Here is a 12,215-nt window from a genome sequence, read left to right as displayed (position 1 = left end):
ACATTTTCAGCTATCTTTTTCACAGCCTGGCAATGTAGAAGGAAAAAAAAAGTCAATTTTCAGGGCAAACTTCAAGAAGGCTTCAGATCTTTGCATTAAAAAGACCAGTGCTAATAGCTAATACAATGGGGAAAAGGGAAAAGTCATTGAAGGTATTTCATAGCTTCATTTTGCAGTACTAAATTTCTGTATGATCATAACGAAAAGGGGCTCATGGTTCTGTAGGCTGTAAAGAAAGCATAGTAACTTCTGCTTCTAGGAGGACTCAGGAAGCCTCTCAATTATACCAGAAGGACAAGCAGCAATAAAATGTTGCATATGGCAGGAGTAGGAGCAACACAGAGAGGAAAGAGGTGTCACATCCTGTTATACAACCAGATCTCATGAGAACTCAGTATCACAAGGTCAGCATCAAGAAGATGGAACTTAACCATTGGTGAAGGATCTACCCCGCAACACACCTCCACCCCCTACTGTTTCCAGGCAGAAGCCTGATGCAGAGGCAGAGCCTCTTGGAAAACCCCTACTAGGGCAGTGCAGAAGGAAAATATGGGCTTGGAGTCCCCATGCAGGATACCACCATCCTCCAGACCCCAGATTCACAGACCAACCAACAGCCCACACCCTCAATATGGAAAAGCTACAGGTACTCAACACCAGCCCAGCCCATGAGAGCAGCCACGGGGCTAAAGCCTGCAAAGCCACAGGTGCACTGCCTTAGTAGTTTTCCATGAGCCTCTGCCTCTGCAGCAGGCTACTCCTCCCTCCTACTACCCACCACCCTCCCACCACCCTATGGCCAGTCTACTCCTCCCCACCACTTTTTCCTTACTCCCCCACCCTCCTCCCATCCATGATTAAATCACCTCCCACCAGCCTTCACCTCCAAAATTTGGGATTACAGTTCCACATGAGTTTTTCTAGGGAAAAACAGCCTAACCATATTATTCCGACCTTGACCCTTCCAAATCTCATGTCCTTCTCACAGGGTAAAATACAATCATGCCTTTTCAAAAGTTTCCAAAAGCCTTAACTCATTCTAGCATTAACTCAAATATAAAAAGTTCAAAGTCTCATCCAAGACAAGGCTACAGTCTCTTCTGCCTATGACCCCCTGAAGTTAAAACGGAGTGCTTTTCTTCAAAGGTACAATGATGATACAGGTATTGGGTAAGCTTTCTCAATCCAAAGGGAAGAAATTTCCCAGAAAAATATCACAAATGGGACCATAGGCCCAATGCACATCCAAAACCCAGCAGACCAGTATTCATTCAAACTCACAGCTACAAAATCATGAAGAGAACTATCAGAAGGACAGCATTATGGTGTTTAACCATTTGTGAAGGATCTGCCCCCAACCCCTGCCTTTTCCCACCATAATTCCCCCCAATTCTCCCCACCACCCCTACCTTCCAACCTCCACTCTCCACCATGATTAAATCACCTTCCACCAGCCCCTACCTTTAACATCTCCCATGACAATTCCACATCAGTGGGACACAGAACCAAATCATATTATTCTGTCCCTGCCCCCACCAATCTCATGTCTTTCTCACATTGCAAAATACAATGATGCCTTCCCTACAGTCCCCCAAATCTTAACTCATTCCAGCATTTACTCAAATGTGTAAAGCCCAAAGTTTCATCTGAGACAAGGATACAGTCCCTTCTGCCCATGAGCCTCTGAATTATAAAACAAGTTAACTATTTCCAAGGTACAATGATTATACAGGCAACAGGTAAGCATTCCCAGCCAACAGAAGAAAAATTGTTAGAAAGAAAAACAAAACACCGATGGGATTCACAGGATACATGAACCTCCAAAACCCAGCAGGCCAGTCATTTAATCCTACAGCTCCAAAATCATCCTTTTGGAATCCTTGTCCCACATCCACGGCAGAGGGGTGTAAGGGCTGGGCTCCCAAGGCTTTGGGCAGATCTCCACCTGTGGGTTTGCAGTGATCAGCTCCTGTGGCTGCCCTCACGGACAGGGCTGGTGTTGAGTGCCTGTAGCTTTTCCACACTGAGGGGGCAAGCTGTTGGTGGGTCTATGAATCTGGGATTTGAAGGATGTTGCCTCCCTGTGTGAGGGCTTCAACTTGATATATCCCTTCTTTCCTGCCCTAGTAAAGGTTTCCCATGAGGCTCTGCGTCTTGGAAAGGCTTCTCCCTGGACACCCAGGCTTTTCTGTACATCCTCTGGACTATAGACGGAGGCTCCCAAGCCTCTAGTCTCTTGCTCTGTGCACCTCCTGGCTTAACACTATGTGGAAGCCATCAAGGCTTGGAGCCACCTCTGAAGTAGTGACCCAAGCTGTACCTGTGTATCTATCTTTCAGCCATGGCTGGAGCTGGAGCTGCAGGGATGCAGGCAGCAGTGTCCTGAGGATGCACACAGCAGCGAGGCCATGGAGCTGGCCCAGGAAACCATTCTCTCCTAGGCCCCAGGGCCTGTGACAGCAAGGGCTGTTGCAAAGGTCTCTGAAATGCCATCAAGGCTTTTTCCCCATAGTCTTGGCTATTTGCACTCGGCTCTTTTTTATGCAAATACTCTAAGTGTTCTTGAATTTTTCCCCCTGAAAATCAGCTTCTCTTTGTGACCACTTGGCTAGGCTGCAAATTCTTCAAATTTTTGAGCTCCACTTCCCATTTAAATAGAAGTTGCAACTTGAGGTCATTTCTTAGGTTGCACATAAGAATACAGGCTGTTGAACGAAGAGGACACCTCTTGAGCTATGCTGCCAAGATGTTCATTCCACCAGATACATCCTAAATCATCACCCCCATGTTTATAGTTTCACAGATCTCCAGGGCTAACGCCAATCAAATGTAACCTTGGCTCCTGTTCACAGGAAATTCCTCATTTTCATCTGAGACCTTTTAAGTCCGGCCTTCGCTGTCCATCCTTCTGTCAGCCTTCTGATCACAAGTATTTAACAATTCTCTACAGTGGTCCAAACTTTTCCTCATCTTGCTGTCTTCTAAGCTTTCCCAACTCTCCCGACCTCTGTCTTTTACCTACTTCTGAACCTGCTTCTACATTGTCAGTTATCTTTGTCACAGCCTGGCAATGTGGTAAAAGAAGAAAAGTCCATTTTCAGGGGAAAATTCACGAAGGCTTTCAGATATTTTCATGAAAAGAATGTGGGTGCTGGTTGCCAAGACAGTGGGGAAAAGGCCTTGAAGGCATTTCATAGCTCCACTTCACAGCACTAATTTTGTGTATAATCATAAAGAAAAGAGGTTTAATTGGCTCACGGTTCTGCAGGCTGTAAAGGAAGCATAGTGGCTTCTGCTTCTAGGAGGACTCAGGAAGCCTCCCAATCATATCAGAAGGCCAAGGGGCACCGAGATGCTTCATATGGCAGGAGTAGGGGCAAGACTGAGAGAAGAGGTGCCACACCCTATTATACAACCAGATCTCATGAGAACTCCATATCACAAGGTCAGCATCAAGAAGATGGTGCGTAACCACTGGTGAAGGATCCGCCCCTCTATCCCCACCTCCACCTCCACTTCCCACTGTCTCCAGGCAGAAGCCTGCTGCACAGGCAGAGCCAGATTCATAGACCCAACAACAGCTTGCACCCTCAGTGTGGAAAAGCTGCAGGCACTCAACACTAGGCCAGTCCATAAGAGCAGCCACGGGGGCTAAAACTTGCAAAGCCACAGGTGCACTGCCCTAGTAGAGGTTGTCCATGAGGCTATGCCTCTGCAGCAGGTGACTCCCTACTCCCACTACACCCCACCCTTCCACCAGCCTACAGCCAGCCTACTCCTCCTCACCCTACCCACCCCTTTTTCCTTCCACCCGACCTGCCTCCCATCCATGATTAAATCACTCCCGCCAGGCCCTCTTCCTTCTGTCATTCTCCAATCCCTCCAAACCCTCTCAGTCTTTGTTTGTTACCCACTTGGAACCTGCTTCTACTTTTTCAGGTATCTCTGGAGTGGGGTTGGCTATGTAGTAATAACACAAAACCTGATATAAGGGGGGAAAATTCAAGACTTCAGAAACTTGCATATACAAAAGCCCTGTGCAAATTAGCCAAGACAAATGGAAAAAGGCCTTCAAGACATTTCACAGCTCCTCTCTGCAGTTCTAATTTTCTGTATTATCGTAAATAAAAGAGGTTTAACTGACTCGGGATTCTGCAGGCTGTGAAGGAAGCATAGTGTCTTTTGTTTCAGGGAGGAGTCAGGAAGCCTCCTAATTATACCAGAAGGCCAAGGAACAATGAGCTGTCTCCCATGGCAGAAGTAGGAGAAAGACAGAGGAAAGAGGTTCCACAGCCTGTTAAACAACCAGATCACATTAGAACTCACTATCAGGACAGCATCAAGGGGATGGTCCTGTATCATTCGTGAAGGATCTACCCGCACCATTTTAGGACTAAATCTTTTTCCACCTAGGCCCCACCTCTAACATTAGGGAGTATAATTCCACATGAGTTTTGAAAGGGACATAGAGACAAACCATATTATTCTGTCCCTGACCCTACGAACTTCATGTCCTTCTCACATTGCAAAATACAATCATGCCTTGCCAGCATGAGTCTTAACTCATTTCAGCATTAACTCAAAGTTACAAAGTCCAAAGTCTCATCTAAGTTAAGGCTCCAGTCTCTTTTTTCCTATGAGTCTCTGAAATAAAAAGCAAGTTCACTGCTTCTAAGGTACAATGACGGTACAGGCATTGTGTAAGCTTTCCATATCCAAAAGGAAGACATTTTCCAGAAAGCTTCTTATTTCTATCTGAGGCCTCCTCAGCCTGGCCTTCACTGTCCATGTTTCTGTCAGGATTTTTGTCACAACCATTTAACCAGTCTCTAAGATGGTCCAAACATTTTCTCATCTGTCTGTCTTCTTTTGAGCCCTCCAAACTCTTAAAATGTCTGTCCATTACCTAGTTCCAAAGCTGCTTCCACATTTTTAGGTATCTTTATAGCAATGCTCCAGTCCTTATTTGCCATTTTCTGTATGATTCATTTTGAAAAAGAGGTTTAATTGGCTTATGGTTCTGCAGGGTGGACAGGAAGCACACTGGCTTCTGCTTCTGGGAGGCCTCAGAAATCTTTCAATCTTCGTGCAAGGTGAAGAAAGAGAAAGAGTGAGTAAGTTGTCTCACATGGCAAGAGGAAAACATGCAGAGTAGGGAGGTGACATAGAGTTTTCAATGACCAGGTCTCATGAGAAGTCACTCATGATTGTGAGGACAGTAGCAAGAGGATGGTGCTAAACCATTCATGAGAACTTTGCCTTCAGGATTCAATCACCTTAGACCAGGATCTACCTTCAACATTAGGAAATATAATTCAACATGAGATTTGGTGGGGACATATATTCGAATTGCATCATCAGTCTTTGAGTATAAAGACATCCACATCAGGCTTTATACAGCCAGCTTCTTTGAGACTCTTCACACGGTTTGAAGTCTACAGCATATATACTAAAATATTCATACTTTAAAAAGCAATAAAGTAAGTGGTATCTTTCTTCCAAAAGTTACACTGGTAGTGTAGGCAATCATAGCATGATTTAGTTCATCTTTGCTACTTTTTCTATTCTATCACCATATTAACTGTTTCCTACACAATTCTATATTCAGCTGAGTTTCAACTGAGAACAAAAGCATCCTTGTCCTACCACCAACAGCTGGCATTAGCTCTTTTTTCGTGTTATTATTCTGCTGTAGAAAGTATCCTTGAACTGGAAACAGTCCACAAAGGAGTATCTAGTCATTTAACACTATCAATTCCTGGGTGACTTTTTGAAAAAACAGTATCTTTTGCTGCAAGAAATGCAGCATCTGTGAGTCCATGTCTCTCACTCGAATTGGATGAAAGTGGTGAATTTCAGCCAAAGTGGCCAAAGAAATCCTGTTCCTGTGATTCTGATGTCATCAGCCTCTGCACCTCTGTCTTCCCTTCTGCCCCACATTGCCTGCTTTTCGTGACATTGGTAAAAGCTTCCTTGTGTATGTGGATGATGTCTAGGATGTTGGCCTGGTGTCCCTGAGACAGCCCTAACAGGTCCATGACTGGGTCCAGGTCCTGCCTGGGTTGACTGGCAAAGAGCTCACTGACGGTGTTGAAGGCATCTCTGGTGAAATGATGGCCTGGTCCAACTCCAATGCCTGGCTGAGGCTGAAGTACTGGCTGCCATCTGATGCTCTTTCTTAAAGCCTGTCACCATCATCTGCTTGCATGTCAACTCACTGGCTGTGAAGTTGAGCTGAGCGTCCTGCTGTCCATCTTCTTGGTGAAGCACTCGAAGCTGTCAATCTTGCTCTCCCACTTCTAAAGGTTAAGGGTCATCCTGGGGGTGGGCTCAGGGTCAGGAAGAAGCTGGAATTCACCATCTCATCCTTCTCAGCCTACCTCTTGCCCTGTCTCCAGGCTCTTCAGTGCTGGTGGGGCACATCAGGAAGTGATGGAAGATGTGGCACTGTGCCCGCACCCAGAAGCTGGCCGTGCGGTTCATCCACTAGATTGGGCCCTTTCTGTACTTGAGCAGAGTCCTCCTCAAGATGGCCTGTGGTCTGCCTCTTGGCACCCAAGAAGCCCACAGTGCTGTAGGAGCCCTGAAGCATGGACTGGGGCCCCAAGGGCAGCACACACCCTGCTCCTGAGCCTGCTGCTCATTTTCTCTATGTGGCTCCATTTGTAGCACAGTTGTTGCACTGAGGCCTGTGCATGCCAGGCAAGGCCAAACTGGCTCAAAGAGCAACCAGCCACCTCTGCAAGGGTGCGCCAGGAGCAGGTGGACCAGCCACCAACCTCACTCGCTGCCCTCAGGGTAAATCAGTAATTCTGCCCTGGAGGTAGGGCCCCAGTGCCATCTGCTTTTCCTCAGGCCTCTGCTCCATCAGCCATCAGGTGGCAGCTACTCAGGCTGCGGGACCTGGCCACCCCTGCTTCCTTGAGTGGGTAAGGCTGGTGGCTGGTCTACCTGCTCCAGGCACACCCTTGCAGAGGTGGCTGGTTGCTCTTTGAGTCAGCTTGGCCTTGCCTGGCATGCATAGGCCCTGGGTATTAACAAGCTGCGCTGAGTGAGCTTGTCCTGTCTTGTGCCAAATTCTAAGTCTGGCCAAGGCCACAGAAGGCTGAGTCCCCTGGGTGGTAATCCTGGCTGCTGCTGGAGGGCCCACAGTGCCTCTCCCCTCCCAGGGCCCAGAATGAGGCCCAACTGGGTCAAGACCCCTTAGATATGGATCTTGTTCCCCAGGAGGGGGCCTCTGTCCCACAGGTTGGGTGAGAAGATGTATGGCATGCTGCTGGCTGCTAGGGTTGTTGGGAGGCCACGTTTACCCTTTCCTCCAGGGACATCAAAGTTTCCAGCTTCCCCTTTGAGAATGACTTCCCAAGGCCCAGGTGCCATCTGGGGCTGCAGGGCAGCTGTCCGCATGCTGCCCTGGCTTCTTCCATGTTGTGCTCATCACTACCTATCAAGGGGGGTCAGATGCAGGCACCATGCAGGGCAGTTGTCTCTGGATCTGCTTCTTGGCTATCATGGAGCCAGACTGGGCCTGGTGATAGGGCCCTGATGGGGTTGTCCTGGTGGTCCTTGGGGGGGGCGTCCAGAGGAGATGCAGAATGGAATTGCTGTGAGGATAAATAAGATGACTGTCAGCACAGAACAGGCACCTGGTGAGTGCTCAGGGATTACCCTCAGTAGCTGCCCAGAGGCCAAAACCACCCACCTGATAGCTACTGTCCCTAAGCCAGGAGGAAGAGAACAGAGCAGGTTCCACTCACCTGAGTCTGATCAGTCAGCTGTGCTGAGATGTGCCTTTCACCTAGAAAACAGTTCTTCATGCAGAGCCACTCACGGATACTGCTGTGTGTCTCTAACTGCTCCACAACACAGAGGCAATGGGGGCTCAGCAACAGTGACATCGTGGGGTGACACAACCCACCACAACTGGAGCCTGCTTGGGTCAAGAGGGCCCAGAGTCAGTGTCCTCTATCCACTGAACTGACATGTGTGCATGCAATGTGTTTGTGCATCTGTGTGTGTGTGTACATATGGGTGTGTTTGTTTGTCTTGCTTCTCTGGCCAGGCCTAGCTGCTCCACTCACAGGTGCACCCACGTCCTCATCACTGTCACTACCAGGGCCCAGGGCCAGGATTAGAGCCTCCACAGGTGCTCCCCAAACTCTACCCTCCCCACTGAGGGTTGTCCTGGGGATGCAGACAGAGGAAGGGCACCGGGCAGAGCAGAGAGGGCTGGCACCCTCTCTAGGTGGAACCCAGGTCGTGTGTAAAGTTGTAGGTCTGTCTGTATTCAACACATCTTCTCACATTCTCTTTCCAGCAACCCTCCAGGGTGTCCTAACTCAGCTTCCCTACAGATGGAGGCAAGAAGGCTCCACAGACAAACCCCCTGCCTGAGGTCACACAACGGCCAACTGGCCAGGTTCCTACTGACCAGGTGCCCCCAACCAGGTCCCCACTGATGAGGCCCCTAATGACCACTTCTCCATTGACCAGGTCCCACTGACCAAGTCCCCACTGACCATGTCTCCCTAACTAGGCCCCCATTAATAGGCCTCATGGACCAGACCCCACTGACCAATTTCCCACTGATCTGGTCCCCATTGACTGGGTTCCCACTGACAAGACCACAATTTACCAGGTTGCCGCTCACCCCAACCCCACTGAACAGCTCTCCATGGATCAGTGCCCAGCTGACCAAGCCCTCTCTGACCAGGCGCTCACTGACCAGGCTCCAAGCCACTAAGGCCCCACACTGACCAGGCCCCTAATATACTGAGTTGACCCCACCAACCAGTTTTTTATAGTTTGTTTCAACCGATCAGGCCCCACTAATAAGGCCACCACTGACCAGGTCTCTACTGGCTAGGCTTCCAATGACTAGGTCACCAGATCCCCACTGGTGAGGCCTTCACTGAGGAGGCCACTGCTAACCAGGTCCCTGCTGATCAGGTCCCAACTGACCAGGTCCTGATGACCAGGTCATCTCTGACCATGGTCCACTGATGAGGCCCCTGAGCAGTGGTGCTCAAAGTCTCATTACAATGCCCCCATCAGCCCACAGACCCTCCCTCCCTGCATGTGTGCCCAGAAGTCAGGCCTTGGGGGTTTTCTTGGGCCCCAAGGCCTCTCCTCCAAGACACAGGGAGGGACAGTCAGCCTCAGGCTCCAGGTACCGAGCTTCACACTTGCCCCCCAAGGCCCTCTGGGCCCATCTCAAAGGAGATAGTGAGATGGCCTGGCACTGCCTGGACATGCCATGTAGCCTATTCCTGAGTGTCAGAGTGGGAAGAAGGAAGGGACATTTGGCAGGCAAGACACCCTGTTCTTCTGGGTCTCCCAGGCCCTTCCCGCAGAGCCCCGATCTAGAGACACAGCACAGAGGTTGCAGAGAGACTAATCCAGAACCCTTGAGGCTGAGCCAGAGACCACATGAGGATTGTCCCCAGACAGCTAGAAGGCCCTTCGCTAGTTTCTTGGTACCTCAGTGGATGCAGCAGTGGTTCTTCTGTTGGGGACTAGTAAGTGTGTGCTGGGGAGCGCTCACCTGTGTTTCCTCGGTGGCTCCAACTCTGCTTCTAAGAAAAATCACTCATTCCGGCCCTGGGGCAGAGAAAATACAAGATTAGCTTAGAACATTTTATGCCAGAGTTAAAAAGTGCTGACAGAGTAACAGGGACAAATCAAAAAGACACAAAGTCAGCTTGAAATGTCTACTACTGACCTAATCTTGGGAATTGGAGCACAAGAATCACAAGATTTCCCTTCTCCTTTATTTATTGTTTTTGTTTGTTTTTGAGATGGAGTCTCGCTCTGTTGCCCAGGCTGGAGTGCAATGGCACAATCTCGGCTCACTGCAAGCTCCACCTCCCAGGTTCACGCCATTCTCCTGCCTCAGCCTCCCGAGTAGCTGGGACTACAGGCGTCCGCCACCATGCCTGGCTAATTTTTGTATTTTTAGTAAGAGACGGGGTTTCACTTTGTTAGCCAGGATGGTCTCGATCTCCTGACCTCGTGATCTGCCTGGCTTGGCCTCCCAAAGTGCTGGGATCACAGTTGTGAGCCACTGCACCCGGTCTTATTTATTGGTGTTATTTCTCCATGTAGAACAAAGAAGAGAACAAGAAAATCATCTGGCAACCATCATAGTAATACTTGTTCAAACACAAGTCACCCATGAAATGCTAAATCTAATGGGTTTTGAGGAGTAACCAGATATTTACAGAGCCTCAAAGTATTTCCACACAAAATATGGTTGAACTACACATTGAAAATCATAACATTAGTATGGAGAAACCTGGCAGGTACTCTTTAAGTCTCCTACTATATAGAGTAATAAAAACTGTAAAATGCAAATAAGCCTTTGATGACCTTTACTAAAGTATCAATGATGACTTGGTTGTTTGGCTGTTTAAACAGCTGACATTTGGGCAATTTGAGTATGCCCAACCCAATAATACTGGTGTTCATTTGCAAGATCCACTTAAAACTTAAGAAGGCTAAAAAATGTCATTTAAAATACCATATAAATTTTCAACATACATATGACACAGAAATATTCTAGTACCTGAAAAATTTAGTAAAGATTGTGATGTTATATATTTTATGAGAAACAATTAAAATTTCATGTAAATAGCCCAGTAATAAAGTTTTATTATCTTTTAAATCATACAACTTTTCCTTAAGATTTTCTGGTTAAATATTCTCTTCATTAGATGTGGCTTACCAGTGGATTCTAGAGAAGAAAGTAGATGGGAGCAAGTGCCCAACACAGCAAAAGCTGGAAAGAAAAAGAAAGAATTATGTTCTTTACCTAATACATTTCAGTTAACTAAGTGTGAGTTTAAAATGTAAAGAGTTGAGAACATTATCAGAGTTAATAAGAATGAGAAATATGTATGTACAATTACAATCCAAAATTACTATTAAATAATCTACACATAGCATAAATTCTAACTGTGGTTAAATATCACAGCTTTTTCATTCTTCATTCATGTACTCAACAGCCACGTTCTAAGGTACTGAAACTAGCACTGGAATTACAAGATGAAGATGGCATGGTCCACCTCTCAACAGTCATATGCTATAACCTAAAAAACAGGCAGGCAATGTCCATATAGAGTCACAGATACCATGACAGGTATACAGCAGGGCACTACTGGAACACACAGAAGGGACACCTATCCCACTTTTGTGTCAATATCATGGGCTTTCTGGTGGAGGAGATGCATAGGTTGATGCCTAAAGGACAAGGAAAAGCTTGCCAGATAGAGGGAAAAGGCAAAGGCAAAGAGCCTGAGGTGACCAACAGCCCGGTGGAGTTCTACTTCATCCACTTTGGTGCTAGAGCAAAGGGCAGAGTGCGGTAAGTGGTGAGAGACAAGGCTGAGTAACTTGACAAGAATTACATTGACATGGGTGTTTTTATTTCATGGTGAAAATTTTGGAACTTTTCTTGAGAACAGATGTAAGTCAATGACACAGTAAACGACAGGAGATTTAAAATATCACCTGTCAAGCGACTGCTTATGAAGGGTTATTGCTCAGTTAAGTATTTCTAAATGAGTCTGAGGTCTGTTGGCCTTCAATCTCCACCAAAACCCTGAGAACTTGATGATGCCTTTGTTTTCGGAGAATCCTTTCAGTGTGCTGGCTGACAGTTCCATGAGGATGGCAAAAGCGAAGAAATTGTAGAGTCAGTGAAAAAAAGATGGATACACTTCTCGGGAATTTTTTAAGCTATGGAACATGATGAATTAATGGTGCATAAGTATACTCTTCACTGTGAAAGTTTTTGTTTTCACATCTTTCATTAGATGTGTGTAAGAAAAAGATACTGAACATAGTATCTACTAACCCAACAATGAAAAGGAATGCCATCTGCTATTTAACTTTATTACTAAAATAAACCTAAATTTAATTAATAAATTTTGGCAACATACTTTTCTTTGTTTCTCTAATTATTTGTTCTACACAGTCCGGCTCCACCTAAAATAAGTAAAAAAAAAAAAATGTTTAAATTAAACAAGAGACAGTATCATGAGAATAATAAATCACTTACAAAATGTGGCCTTTAGTATTTTTAGTGACTAGACATAACTTGAAGTTGGCTTCAAAAGAAAAATAATCACATACATAAAGTAAAATTTCTACTTAAGTTTAGATAATAGGGGATGTATCTGTGTAATGCTGTTTAGAGTAATCTGACAAAAATAGAT

General features: G+C 46.6%; 1 protein-coding gene across 9 annotated transcripts in view; it reads right to left on the bottom strand.

Annotated features, from left to right (window-relative positions):
- Positions 1-2,909: 2,909 nt before the first annotated feature.
- Positions 2,910-12,215, bottom strand: part of LOC101001442 (ankyrin repeat domain-containing protein 18A-like) — a 57,347-nt gene continuing 48,041 nt past the window's right edge. For 7 of the 9 annotated variants that reach the window (XM_009199159.4, XM_009199160.4, XM_009199162.4 and 4 more), the window contains 2 exons: positions 11,940-11,985; positions 9,991-10,777 (listed from right to left, as the gene is read on the bottom strand). In XM_009199159.4, coding sequence (XP_009197423.3) covers positions 10,659-10,777; positions 11,940-11,985 — 165 coding nt within the window. In that variant the 3' untranslated portion in view covers positions 9,991-10,658. Of the gene's footprint in view, positions 7,605-7,757; positions 7,931-9,544; positions 9,601-9,990; positions 10,778-11,939; positions 11,986-12,215 lie in introns of those variants that run through there. The other 2 variants (XR_004181183.1, XR_004181184.1) reach the window with 1 other exon arrangement.

This window comes from Papio anubis, unplaced genomic scaffold, assembly GCF_008728515.1.
Source record: "Papio anubis isolate 15944 unplaced genomic scaffold, Panubis1.0 scaffold119, whole genome shotgun sequence".
Taxonomy (NCBI): Eukaryota; Metazoa; Chordata; class Mammalia; order Primates; family Cercopithecidae; genus Papio; species Papio anubis.
Note: the sequence above shows the minus strand (reverse complement) of the source record. Positions and strands in the feature narration are given on the sequence as shown.